The 14,578-nt window shown below is 43.6% G+C and overlaps 1 protein-coding gene across 1 annotated transcript in view; it reads right to left on the reverse strand.

Moving 5' to 3' along the window:
* Positions 1-581: 581 nt before the first annotated feature.
* The window catches only part of CCDC68 (coiled-coil domain containing 68), a 44,886-nt gene continuing 30,889 nt past the window's right edge, over positions 582-14,578 (reverse strand). The window contains exons 9-13 of the mRNA XM_081097793.1: positions 14,451-14,533; positions 11,822-11,927; positions 9,914-9,997; positions 5,779-5,855; positions 582-1,075 (exon numbers count right to left, since the gene is read on the reverse strand). Of these exons, the coding sequence (XP_080953919.1) occupies positions 1,018-1,075; positions 5,779-5,855; positions 9,914-9,997; positions 11,822-11,927; positions 14,451-14,533 (408 nt within the window). The 3' untranslated portion in view covers positions 582-1,017. The remainder of the gene's footprint in view (positions 1,076-5,778; positions 5,856-9,913; positions 9,998-11,821; positions 11,928-14,450; positions 14,534-14,578) is intronic.

Raw genomic sequence — 14,578 nt, forward strand, 5'->3', positions numbered from 1 at the left:
TTCAAGCAGTTCACCCTTTAGGATGACTAAGGTCTTCCATTATTCCTTTAGTCGAAGAGCATTCTGCTTTCCTGGCTGTCAGTGCGTCTGCATTTCTACAGGTTAGAATTTGGTTTTACTCAGAACGATCAAGGCTCCACCTGTAATGAATGCATGTACTGACATTTAAGCACACTTTCACAAGAGCACTGGACATATAATTCTAATTCGTGCATTCAGATTCCTCCTGGCTGCAGATCACAGCCATGTTCCTTTGAACTCATAATACAGGCATTTTTATGGAGGTCTGAGCCAACAGCACTGTGTACCAGTCCCTACACGCCCCCAATATTTTACTTAGAAAATATAATGAATATTGGAAAGGAAATTAGCCAGGAAGGCAGTCACAAAGTGCATTCCCTTGTACTTAAGTGTGCGCTGCCTTCAGCAACCAATTTTCAATCCGAGCTGAAAAACCCTGGTTTCCTAAGGTGTGGTGAGGTAGCCATGTTTCTCAATTTGGGAGGGGTGTGTGTGTTGGAGAATTAGCTGGAAAGAATCTTCTCCTGCCCATAACTCCGTTGAGAATAATGAACTTATATCATAGTAAGATATATTTTATTATCCAAAAGTCAACTTAAAATATAACATTTATTCATACACATATACACACTTCCTTCTACTTACATAAATAAAAACCACTATCAAAGGTTCAAGTTGACAAACCATTCTCTTCAGTAAAAAATCTGCAAGAAAAGATAGGTTTTTAAAAACTTGAAAGCAGAATGTATCTTCCATCGTGGGAAAGCTCCTGGTTTCTTCACCCATTAAGTAAGCTTTGAAGAAAGAGTTCTTTCCCTCGAATATATGTTTGTTTGATTTTCTGGAATGTCATCTTCCTGCAAAACTATTGATGTATAATGGATTCCATTAAATACTGGCATTGGGCCATTTTAACATGCAAGTTTAGATTCTGTTTCAAAGAATACGTAAGACCCATGGAATGATCGTTCTCATTCAGATCTTCAGCCAGCCAGCTCATTTCCGTAGCCTAACCAACATCAGGTAGGGGGTAGAGTCTTCAGGCTTCAAGTCACTATAGAAAAGACCACACAGTCATCAAGATCAAGCACATTAAACTGCAAGGATGTAATTGCTGTACCACCGCCATTACCATCTCCACTGTCCTATACCACCGCATCACAACTAATTGCTTTAAGAGATGACGGTTAATTGATGGATTGTAATTCCCCATGAGACACAGGAGAATCACGTTGTGGAAGCATTAAACTTACTCAAATTCATGTAGTTGTACTAGAACAAAAGCGAGGAAGTGTGGGGGTGGGAAGTCCGGAGAGTTAGAGGCTGTGTCTGCCACTTCACGCAGTGAAGATACTCACCAGAGTGACCTGGAGACGGGAAACACATCAGTGCTCCCTCAGGATGTTTTAATTCTGTGCGTTTCTCAAAGGCTGACCTTCTCTCCTCAATGTGTGTGTGTGTGAGTGTGTGTGTGAGTGTGTGTGAGTGTGTGTGTAAGTGTGTGTGTAAGTGTGTGTGTGTGTGTGAGTGTGTGAATGTGTGTGTGTGTGTGAGTGTGTGTGTGTGTGTGTATGTTTTGTTTTTGTTGTTGTTGTCTAATGACCTCTAATCTCCATCTACTGGTGTTCAACCCAAGAAACATCTATATGTTCTAATGCTCAAGGGAAAAGCAACGCAAAGCAAAACAAAACAAAACACAAACTTAAAAAAAAAAAGGACACATATGTAATGCCCTTTGTAATACTTTAAGCAATAAAAGAATAAAAAAATAATAGAACATTTTAATAAAAATTAATATTTTTTCTTGAAAAAAAAAAAAACCCAAAAAACACGAACTTATTTAGGGTACTTACTGAGAGGTGGCATGGAAATACATTTTATGGGTGATTTAAGATATTTGCCTAGATTAATTTTTAAATGTACCTTTTTTTTAGTTAAGGGCTACTTTTATACTCTAATCTCTCTCTAGAGTTGTAAGCCCACTGTATGTTGGTGAATCCAGACTTACCAAACCATACTTATGCTCACATTCTCAAAGGAGCCAATTAACCATATTCCATTTTGCAAACATGAGACCTACTGTTGAGATAGGTATGTGGTGAAATGGCTGTAACTGATAAGGGCTACAAGGATTATCACGGAGATAGTAAGACCAACCCCCAATGAATTTATGGCTGAGAACCCCCAGGAAACCAGCTCGATCCAACGTGAAGACTAATTTCACTTTGCTGTAATTCCTAGCTTTGTTATATGCTCATTGTAACACATTAGCATTCTAAATCATACACCTGGCTGCCATGATTGGGAACAGAAAGCCAATATAAGAACACAATATGGACCATGGGGACCTTCCAAGAAGTCTCCATCCTGAATATTCCTCTCCCTTATTGAATGTTCTATCCTCAGATTAAATGATCCTCAATAAAGGAAGTAAATCCCACTAGGGCAGGGCTACTCTGCCTATGGAGTAGCCTTCTCTCTCACTGCTTCATTATGAAACTTTCACTTTGAACTATATTCTGGCTCAAATTTGAATTTGTTCCTACATGAGGCCAAGAGCTCACAGTGGGTCCCAGACCCTCGGGTCCCTGGACCCCTGGAATGCCTGCATCGCCATCATATCATTCACACTGCAATTTCTATCAAAACGTCATAAAACAAAGGGCATATTCAGTCCAGTTTCACTATTTCAATTAGGAACTATTCCCATGTGCCCTTTCCCAAGTCATAGGAAGAAAATACATCTTTAAAACTAAAAGGCCTTTCACTCTAAATTAACTGCAGCTGCTGTAGGATTGGCCGTAGAAGCCATTGTCTCCAACACATCCCCTCTGTTCCTGCAGCTTTCCCCACTGGGATCTCGGCACTCATTACTGCAGTGGTTACAGTAAGGAGACAACCAGTTCCTGGCTGGCTCCATTCCTTCCAGGGTCAAAACAGTGGATGTTGGCCACAGTGCCTCACCACCCCAAGGGGAATGGTATCTGGTGTGGATGGAAAGGGGCCACATACTAAATCTAACAACTTCAGGGGAGACCTGTATGGCAGGCCTTGCAAACTCAGAGACCTAAAGTAGCCACATAGGGTTGTCTAAAATTAAAACTTCCTAACTAAAAGCAAGTCAGGGTGGTTAGTCATGTCTTAGGCCAGTATCTTCCTTGACAAAGGTCAGTCTCTACCTTAACTGGGTCTGTCTATTGTACTTTTGCAGCTACAATAACAAACCCTTGGAATGTCAGAGTAATCCCCTTTTGCTAGCCCTGTCAGGGCACAATCTCCCACCAGAGGGAGAGACCATGTAGCCCCCTCATTGGTATCTTGTTCTCCCCACATACCAGCTGTATGTGCTCTAAATGTTAGTTAACTATCCTGTACCCACCAACGTAAAAGGATTTGTCTTTCTGTTTTATTCTTTATCTAATCTCCAAGATTTCCCCGCTTTGCTTTCTCCCCCTCTCTAATCTACCACCAATGGATTTCATGTAACCCTCCTTAAATCTCCACCTTTGACTCTAATATATAAAATAAGCTGCAAAACTGCCATTCTCCAGAGCATTTGCCCAATCCATGGAGATTTTGCTTTCTGGCAATTGTCATCAGTTTGGCTCAAATAAACTCAAAAAATTCTCTACAGGTTCAGAGGTTTCTTATGTAGATGACACTGTTAAGGGAGCAAAAATTTGACCATCCTCTCCTCCCTTGTAAAGTCACGCTTTGCCTTTCTATTCCAAACTCTTCCCCCTCCCTGCTGTGAAGTGAACTCAGTAAAACCTCGGTATAATGGACTAATTCAAGTGAGGGGGTGTCTGTTAAAGCAGAAAATCCCTTATATAACAAAGTAGGTTTTCCGAATTCATGCATTAAAAAATTGACAAGTTACTTAGTTTACCTGTTTTTACTTATATAGACCTGCTTGTGAAATTAAAATTTAGTATGTATGAAAGGTTTAATTTCACAGAAAAGTTTTCTATATGTATTTACTATACAGTGGGGCCTTGACTTACGAGTGTCCCGAATAACGAGTTTTTCGAGATACCAGCTTTCTCTCGGCCGATTTTTTGCATTGAGTTGATAGAGTAATTTGAGTTAACGAGCTCGGTCTCCGATCGAATTAAACTCGTAAGTCAAGGCCCCACTGTAATTTTAAATTTACACTGAATAGGCCTAGTAAATGCATGCATTCTTCAGTCGGCATGAGTAAGCAAATGCACACAGCTGGGCGTGGCGTAGCCCACGTGGGAACATGGGCCAGCAGGAATTAAAACTGCCGCAGAAAGTCTCCAGATGGCAGAACCAATTACCACACAGGTGATGCGGTATGATCAAGGGCTAATCATTCCCTGAACATTGTTAATGAGCAATGACTCTAGGATTTAAACATGTAGACTCCAGTTTTGGTATACAGTCTTGATCTACGTTTGTGAAATTACTAGAGTGTTTTTTCCAACATATGGTCTGTTCACTAAAATTTGTTAACAATAACAGTGAATTAATAATAATAGAATAACCTATTAATTTAATTATAAGCAAATCTTGGTTAAAAGCATTTTTAAATTAAGAAGGTGTTAATTTTCACTTATGACATATGGACCGGCAATTTTGTCTGTTAAATCCGAAGTCCATTAAATCGAGGTCCACAAAATCGAGGATTGACTGTCCTCTCACTGCTTCTGAAGTGTGGGCATTTCACTGCCTCTTTTACTACTGCCGAGACTACTTTCTTTTCTTGATTAGAAGCTGCAGGGCTAGTGGCCTAAAAGTTAAGAAGGTAGCATCTGGGGGCCCAGTGATTTTAGAAGACCGGTTCATAATTGGTTTCCTCTCTAGGCTGTAATTACATATATGATTAGCCAAGTGAAGCACTTGTTTCAGGGACTAAGACAGGCTAAGGCCTGAACTCCTAGCCTGATGCTGATCACAGCGGGATTCTCCAGCTCAGGCATGCGCCAAGAGTTTCAGAAAATGGGCTTCTGCCCCCGAGGGGCTAGACTGGGAAATTCAAAAGCTGCTAGAACAGGAAGTTTTTAATCACTTTTTAAATTATTCATGTAATTACAGACTGTTTTCTTTTAAGTGAATATTTCATAGAGTATTATAAAAATAAGGTTGAGGCCAGAAGTCTTTTTGTTTTGTTTTGTTTTACATCTTGTCACTTTGGATTCTGTCAACACTAGAAAATGACTTTGATGGTTTCAACTATCATTTCCATTGCTTTCCTGGGTCATTATCGTTGCTTAATTGGGACATTATTATTGAAGACACTTGTCATTAACAACGCAGGCAGTAAAGTGAAATACAAGGAACTAGTCTTTCCCTCTTGACATTTATTACATATTTTGATTTGAGGTATAGACATGGACATTTAAATAAATACAAGCAATTTATGCTTAAAATACTCATCAATAGCACAGAACATGTGAGCAGTAGAAGAACAAGGACAAGAGAGGAGCCTATCTAGTTTGTTTCCAGAAAGTACTGAAGCCTAGCTTGGGCTTGTTTTGCAACAAAGAAGAGGTAAGAGATATCTAAGTGAATTAATTCATTTATTCAGTAAGCATTCATATGTTAGGCTCTGAGAAGTCAGTGGTGAACAAGATTAACACAGTTCCTAGTCTTGAAGAACTGAGAAACAGACAGTAAACAATGACATAAGTATTAATACATTGGGATCTCTCTCCAGTGGGATGAATGTCAACATTCATGAATGTTCAATAGAGGTTGTAAAGGCAGGTGGGGGTAGAAGAAGAGAGACTTTACCTTGTAGCAACGGCCTTAGATACCATTGTCCTAGGAGTTTCAGACCAAAGTGCCACCTTGGTTTTTAGTTCTTTATTCTAAAGTTGAAAATAAAATTAGTTCAGAAATCACATTGCTAGCACATTAATCACGCTCCTAATCAACCCTACATCACTCCTTGTCCTTCCTGTCAGAACACAGAAGGTAACCAGTTGAAAGTCACTACTATCTCTGAAATTACATACTCACTAGCTTGGTGACCTCATTCAGTTACTTAACCTCTCTGTGCCTAACTTCTTCATCTGTATAACAGATATAACCATAGTCTGTTCTTCAGAGGTTCTGAAATGAGATAAAAACATGCAAAGAACTCAGCTCAGTGCCAGGCACTGATTTTTAAGACTTAAAGGCAGTTGGTTTTTAACTGCATGGAGTGATTGCCCATCAATGGTATGTTTGCATGATTTTTTGTATTATATTTGCGTATCCATATTTACTCTTTTATATAGAATGAATTAATATGTTAGCTGTGTAAAAACAACATAAGAAAAATATTTTATCAAGTAATATTTGCCAAAAGGCCACTTCGTAAGAAAAGCAGTGAGGAGACGCCTTTGAAGACATTTCTTAGCAGGCAGAGGCTGTAATGTGCCACGGATCATATCACTTGAGGCCCCCCGAGGTACTACCATCAGCCCTCACGGGGCACTTGAGTGAACACTAGTTTTGAGCCAATTATTCCACAATCACCACACTTTCAGTTGTGGAGAGCTGTGAGCATTGTCTTGATCAATGGACAGTCCCATATGACCTAAAGCAGGTGATAACCTAAGCAAAGCCTGAGGCTTGAAGAGTTCACCCTGCAGAATAAGGAGAACAGTGGTCCTATGGGAAGGTAGAAATGGTTACAAAATTCATGATGTAAAAATCTGGACAACCTCTTTCTGTTACGAGTTTTTTCTTCTGTTGGGAAAGCAGAAGGAACATGGTAGTGGTGGAGATGGTGAGGTGGGAGGAATGTTGAGGTGGGAGGAATGGTGACATGGGAGGAATAGTGAGGGGGGATGGTGAGGTGGGAGAAATGGTGAGGTGGGAGGAATAGTGAGAGGGGTTGGTGAGGTGGGCGGAATGGTGAGGGGGGAGGAATGGTGAGGTGGGAGGAATGGTGAGGTGGGAGGAATGGTGAGGTGGGCAGAATGGTGAGGGGGGATTGTTAGGTGGGAGGAATGGTGAGGGGGGAATGGTGAGGTGGGAGGAATGGTGATGTGGGAGGAATAGTGAAGGGGGGATAGTGACTTGGGAGGAATGATGAGGTGGGAGGAATGGTGATGCAGGGGGAATGGTGAGGTGGGAGGAATGGTGATGTGGGAGGAATAGTGATGCAGGAGGAATGGTGAGGTGGGAGGAATGGTGATGCAGGAGGAATGGTGAGGTGGGAGGAATGGTGATGCAGGGGGAATGGTGAGGTGGGAGGAATGGTGATGTGGGAGGAATAGTGATGCAGGAGGAATGGTGAGGTGGGAGGAATGGTGATGGGGGGATGGTGAGGTGGGCAGAATGGTGAGGGGGGAGGAATGGTGATGTGGGAGGAATAGTGATGCAGGAGGAATGGTGAGGTGGGAGGAATGGTGATGGGGGGATGGTGAGGTGGGAAGAATGGTGAGGGGGGAAGAATGATGATGTGGGAGGAATAGTGATGCAGGAGGAATGGTGAGGTGGGAGGAATGGTGATGCAGGGGGAATGGTGAGGTGGGAGGAATGGTGATGTGGGAGGAATAGTGATGCAGGAGGAATGGTGAGGTGGGCGGAATGGTGAGGGGGGAGGAATGGTGATGTGGGAGGAATAGTGATGCAGGAGGAATGGTGAGGTGGGAGGAATGGTGATGGGGGGATGGTGAGGTGGGAAGAATGGTGAGGGGGGAAGAATGGTGATGTGGGAGGAATAGTGATGCAGGAGGAATGGTGAGGTGGGAGGAATGGTGATGCAGGGGGAATGGTGATGTGGGAGGAATGGTGATGTGGGAGGAATAGTGATGCAGGAGGAATGGTGAGGTGGGAGGAATGGTGATGCAGGAGGAATGGTGAGGTGGGAGGAATGGTGATGGGGGGATGGTGAGGTGGGCGGAATGGTGAGGGGGGAGGAATGGTGATGTGGGAGGAATAGTGATGGGGGGATGGTGAGGTGGGCGGAATGGTGAGGGGGGAGGAATGGTGATGTGGGAGGAATAGTGATGCAGGAGGAATGGTGAGGTGGGAGGAATGGTGATGGGGGGATGGTGAGGTGGGAAGAATGGTGAGGGGGGAAGAATGGTGATGTGGGAGGAATAGTGATGCAGGAGGAATGGTGAGGTGGGAGGAATGGTGATGCAGGGGGAATGGTGAGGTGGGAGGAATGGTGATGTGGGAGGAATAGTGATGCAGGAGGAATGGTGAGGTGGGAGGAATGGTGATGCAGGAGGAATGGTGAGGTGGGAGGAATGGTGATGGGGGGTGGTAAGGTGGGCGGAATGGTGAGGGGGGAGGAATGGTGATGTGGGAGGAATAGTGATGGGGGGATGGTGAGGTGGGCGGAATGGTGAGGGGGGAGGAATGGTGATGTGGGAGGAATAGTGATGCAGGAGGAATGGTGAGGTGGGAGGAATGGTGATGGGGGGATGGTGAGGTGGGCGGAATGGTGAGGGGGGAGGAATGGTGATGTGGGAGGAATAGTGATGGGGGATGGTGAGGTGGGCGGAATGGTGAGGGGGGAGGAATGGTGATGTGGGAGGAATAGTGATGGGGGGATGGTGAGGTGGGCGGAATGGTGAGGTGGGAGGAATGGTGATGCAGGGGGAATGGTGAGGTGGGAGGAATGGTGTGGCAGCATGCTAGGAGTGTGACCGTGTAGCTCTGGTCTGTCCTGGGGAGGAGCAAAGCTCCAAAAGATGAGCAGATTTGCAAGGAAGTCAGAGCCTCTCAATGTTTACAGAACAGGACAACACAGAAGTGGACAGCAAGCAGGACCTCAAAATACCGAGGGCTGCAGTAGCCAAGGTGACCAGGTTGAGGCAGGCAGTGACTAGCCATCTGACAAAGACAGAAGGGTTGACCCTGAGCAGGAAGTTGAGCTGAGGCAGCTGTGGGGGCTTCATATACTCCAACCTCAGTGGAGGCTTCCCTAGTATAAAGGGAATAGTGGGCAGATAGAAAAACATCTCAGTAAATGATCAAGTCTTACGCTGAGTTTTAAAACTCTGAAAAATAAGAACATTATAAGAGCCTTCTTGAAGTGAGTGAGCCCTGAGGCAAAGTTTGGAAGCCATATGGATATGGATAAAGGAAGAAGAAGAGAGAGGACAACTCAGGGCTGGTAGTAAGTAAAGGTTGGAGACAGCAAATGGGCTATCTGACTAAGCTGGCCTTGACCAAGCTTCTAATGCCAGTCCATATCAGCTGTCTCCACAATATAGCAAGTATTCTAGAAAATTTGCATGGACTTTTAACAATTATTTATTAACTAGAGGCCCAGTGCACAAAATTCATGCATGGGGGCAGGGGGTCTCCTCAGCCTGGCCTACACCCTCTCCAATCCAGGACCCCTCGGGGGATGTCTGACTGCTGGTGTAGGCCCAATCCCTGCAATCTGGGACTGCTGGCTTCTAACCACTCACCTGCCTGCCTGCCTGATCACCCCTAACCACTCTCCCCTGCTGGCCTGATTACCCCTAACCACTCTCCCCTGCCAGCCTGATTGCCCCTAACTGCTCTCCCCTGATGGCCTGATCATCCCTAACCACTCTCCCCTGCGGGCCTGATCACCCCTAACCACCTCTGCTTCGGCCCCACCATCATGGCTTTGTCTGGAAGGATGTCTATTTGGTCTAATTAGCATATTACCATTTTATTAGTATAGATATGTAATGTAAACTTAATAATGTCAAATGTTTAATACTGATACTTTAGTTATAATTAAGAGCACCTCTCCCCAGAGCTATAATTTCTTATGCATAGAAGATACACATATACATACATTCACAGAAAGACACTCATAGATCATCACAGATATGCACATATACTCACACATGAACACCCAGACACAGTCACACACAACTACACACACACACACACACACACACAGTCACATTCACACTAAAATATATAACAGATTTCTCCTTACCTGGGCTTCAAGTACATTAACTTTTTCTTTCAAATTTTCAATTCTTTTATCTTGTTCTTTTAAATTAATTTTTAAGCCTTCCATCTAAGAATTTGGAAACACAATTGAAAAATCTTGTCAGACAACAGGGAATAGTTATGTAAGTCAGGAATTGTGCAGGTTTCTGTGGTCAAATGAGGTACATCCAATACAAAAATGAAATCCCAAAGCATCAGGAGACTCAGTAGGCCAAGGAGAATGGCTGAACAAATTGGCTCCTGGGGATGTGAGCACACAGACGGTGCTATTAAACATTTCAATCTTTGGGAAACCTGTTTAAACCAAATTCAGCAGGAGTGCATCTGTGGAAAGCAGCATTGGCCATCCTTATGTCTCAGCCACATAACGTTTTCATGCTGCCGATACAGAGGCCAATGGACAAGATGCCAGGCCACTGCCTGGCGTGGGGAAGCAACCTGAGGCAGAGATCTGGTCAACCAGTGTGGAGAGTGGCTACAGGGTTTGGACAGGCTCAAGCCTTGGACTAATGAGAGGGCACAGTCCTCTCATTGCCACGTGCAAGTCCCAGCTTGGAGGGCAGAGCCCTCCCAGCACAATTATAGCCAACAGCTATGGTTGTGAGCTTGAACCTATGGTCCAAACATGTGGCCCCACATGCCTGAGTGATGTGCGCTTGATAGAGTTCAGGTGCATGTAATTGAGTAGGATCGAAACTCATGAGAATGTTGTAAACATCTTGACCACACCCTTACTTTGCCTCTTGGAATCTGTCTATAAAATAAAGACACAGCTAGTGGGCGCTGTTGCTGTATCTCCATTGGAGGAGCAGTGTCCCACCGAGACCCAGCTTTCATTCTCTTGTCTGTCTTTTCTAAGCCTTTGGCTGTGCTGGCGCGGCACAAATCAGCAGCATGGTGAGGCGAGCCTGCTTTGCTTCAGAAGAAAAGCATCAGGCCAGTGGCAGCATGGGACTGGGAGGTGGAGAAGTTCAGAAGTGTGCAGGAAGAGGAAACTCATGGATTCTAAGGCCAACCTTGCCACTACCGGCTCCGTCATTTAACTACTGTGGGCCTCAGGTTTCCCATCTGTAAAATGAGAACGTGGGATGCCCCTAAGCCTTTTCTGGCTCTGAAGAGCCGACAGTTGGTTCTCTTGGTGAGGTTCTAACCATGTAAGCACCAACGTTACATTTATGTCAGGAAGGTGTTTGAGGTATTTAGAAAGACTCCTTTTGGAAACAAATATTAGTACAAAAAATGAATGAAGGCACCCCTTTTCTAACACTCCTAAGTAAATTTACATGAAACTGACCAATTATTCCTTCCTCAAGAAAAGGCTGAGCCTTCAAATATACACAATCTTCTAAAGAACACTGTACATTACCTGGCTCAGGAAACTTCAAAATCACTGAAACATCTACAACAGCGATTTGCAGCTGGTGTGCCAAAAAAATGTTTAAATATGCAATACCTGACTCTGTAGTCAGAGGCACTGACCTCTTTTCCCTTAGATTGTCAAATAAAAAGTGACAACAGCCAACACAACCATAGCCGTCCTGGTGTGAATGAATCAAAATTACTTTTTTTTGTTAGATCAGCAAAAAACATATTTTTCGTGTGCTGCGGGATTTTAGTAATTAGTTCATGTGTGCTATGAGATGAATAAGGTTGAAAATCGCTGATCTAAAGAGCAGTTAAACACAATTTCCTCAATATCTTAGTTGAGAACATTCCAGGTGTTGGCATACAGAAAAAAAAGGCATTGAAAACAGCCATGTTGTTCAGGAATAGAAACAGCCGCCCTTGGGGAGAAGAATCTGGCTGCCTGTGAAGCCCAGGCAAGCCGCTCCTGTTGGGACTTCTCACTGTAAACATACCATCTACCCAGAAATGCCTGGATTAACCTGACCTCCTGGATGACTCTGTGCAGGCTCTGGTGTTGGGAGTGGATCACGAACTGCAGGTGAGAGATCTGCTCCTGGAGAAGGGAAATCTCCTTCTGAAGACCCTGGGCACTGGAGATGCAAAGGGAGAGAGAGAGTAAAAGACTCACGAATGCATCGAACAGCTGGTATTTTGTTTTGTTTAAAGCTGTGCTGCTAGGTTCTCCTCACTTGCTACCTTGCTACTTATTGGGCATTATGTGAGTCAGATGCCCAGGCCCCTTTACACAAGACATGCTGAAAATAAACAGCCATAAGGCAGCCTCTGGTTAGCTCAGATAAGAACTTCAATGAGAATGTAAATTCGTGTCAAAAGCTCCTTTCTGGCCCACCAGCAGGTGGTTGATCCGGGTTGTAGTGACTCATGTGAAGCATCGGCCTATCGAATGTGTCTTGCCTATGAGCACCCACAGACCTAGCACCCATCAGGATGCATGGAGAATTCAAGGGGATAAGAGTTTAGAACAGGAGTGGGCAAACTTTTTGACTCAAGGGCCACAATGGGTTCTTAAACTGGACCGGAGGGCCGGAACAAAAGCATGGATGGAGTGTTTGTGTGAACTAATATAAATTCAAAGTAAACATCATTACATAAAAGGGTACAGTTTTTTTTTTCAATAGTTTTATTCATTTCAAATGGGCCGGATCCGGCCCGCGGGCCATAGTTTGCCCACGGCTGGTTTAGAACATGGGGCCAGGAATGGAGACTTTACATACATACGAAAAACCCATTTCCAATGACACAGTCAGTATACTTTATAGATTGTCTGTTTGTCTATTTATTATTTTGACTTCCTACTTTGGGTAATTCTGCTACCTGTAAGTAGCTCAAGGGGGAAAAAAGGAGGCAATTAAATTCCAGGTAATATTTTGAGTCTACATCAACCATTGTGAAAAAAGATGGTTGAAGTTTGAATTTAGATTATTCACAGTTTCCTAAAGCCCTATTTAGGTAACTGGAACTGATTATACAGTTATCATCGATTGCCACTGTTATCTGAGTTATGAGACAACAGCATTGTGGCAAGACCACCAAACTTGGGAGCCGCGTGAGTTTGAAGTCACACACCTTCCTGAGCCTCAGTAAAACAGAGATAATAATTCCTACCTCTTCTACTTTACAAGATTGTATTATAGACTTAAAGGGATAAAGTGAATGTACTTTGAGAAAATGAGCTTTTTACAAAGTAATATATGAATATAATTTTCACTTATTAAGGTTTTACGATTATTGGCCAACATCCAATTGCAATTCTGATTTCCATAGAGCCTGTTCAAATATTACAAAGGTCATGGAAATTCATGCCACTCTACAGAACATGTTCTCATTAGGGAAAAAAGTCTCTGTTTGTGTCACAGCATGTACTAAAAATTGCTTCTCAAACTTCATGTGCATTGGAGGGTCTTGTTAAATCATCAGGGATCTTATGCATATTCTGATCCAGGAGGCACGGGCAGGGCTTGACATTCTGCCCAATAGGAAGCAGTAGTAGGCCAATCAGTCTCTTTCCTCTGGAACTGGAGAGGAAAATGCAAAGAATATAAACCAGCTGGTGAAAATGGTGGGAAAAGTTAATGAGCTGTACAGGAAGAACAAAGGAAGAGTGAAACTGCTCGCACTCAGGAGAGAATGGGAGCAACAAAATAATCTGGTTTCTAAAAGCCATGTCCAGGTGCCCGGGGTGGCCTCTTGTCTTCCCAGAGATGCCTGCTCTCGAGGGCCACAGCTCTCCAATCTGAACCTAACCTTTATTTGTGGGAGCTTCACCAAGTCTCTGCTGCTTTAACCCAAGAGTCTGATTCATGCTGATTTCATTTTATTGCCTCTTAGCAAAGTGAATACCTCTACACACAGCTCAGAAAAAGCAATAAATGAATATTTGTGATACTGACAAACCTATGAAAATTGCATAGGCCTGGGTGTTCAAACATCATTCTATAAACACAAAACATCCATTTCCCTCAAGATATTTCTAAAACCTCTTCAAGAATGTTTTGAGAATTCTTTATAACCACCGCTCATATAGAATAGAACTGAAAAAAAAATAGGTCAATTTCGTTTTTCAAATAGTTACATTTTTTTGGGGGGGGGGGGGCTCAAAGACTGACCATAAAAACTATTATCAATAAAAAAATAATTTCTAAAAGAAAATTCAGACTGTCTGGACTCTTCATGGAACTAAGGAGTTGTTCACAGTATTTTTGTCACTTCCTACAAAGTTGGGGAACACCACAAACCTTACAATTCCACTGCAGCTGGACAATTCAATGTCTGCTACTGCAGAGACCCATCAACAAAATGTCAGAAGCACAGAAGGAATGAAGACCTCCACAGCAGCCCCTTTATCACCAAGGGTAACCGGGGAGGGGAGGGGCTCACTCAGGCTTCAGAAGGATTAACCTTCCAGGTTTCCCTGGAGCCCAGTGAGTGGGGAAGGGGAGGCACACAGCGGCTAATGCCAGGCATTCTCTCCTCTCCTGCACTGACAGGCCTCCCGTATCCTTAGCGGGTGGTAGCCTTCTGTCCACTGGCCCCGGCCAGTGGAGAGAAAAGGTTCCAGGAACTGCTGTTACTTAGGAGGTAGATTCGCAAACCTTTTAGCATGAGTAGTGTTGGATTTGAGTTGCAGCAGCTTGTTTTCCAAGGACAGTTTTCTTTCTAGCAGTGTTCTTTTTTCCTAGGAGAAATAAGATACAATATCTGCTTATCTCTCCCTCTCTTC

This window comes from Myotis nattereri (assembly GCF_964212035.1).
Source record: "Myotis nattereri genome assembly, chromosome: 8".
Lineage (NCBI taxonomy): Eukaryota > Metazoa > Chordata > Mammalia > Chiroptera > Vespertilionidae > Myotis > Myotis nattereri.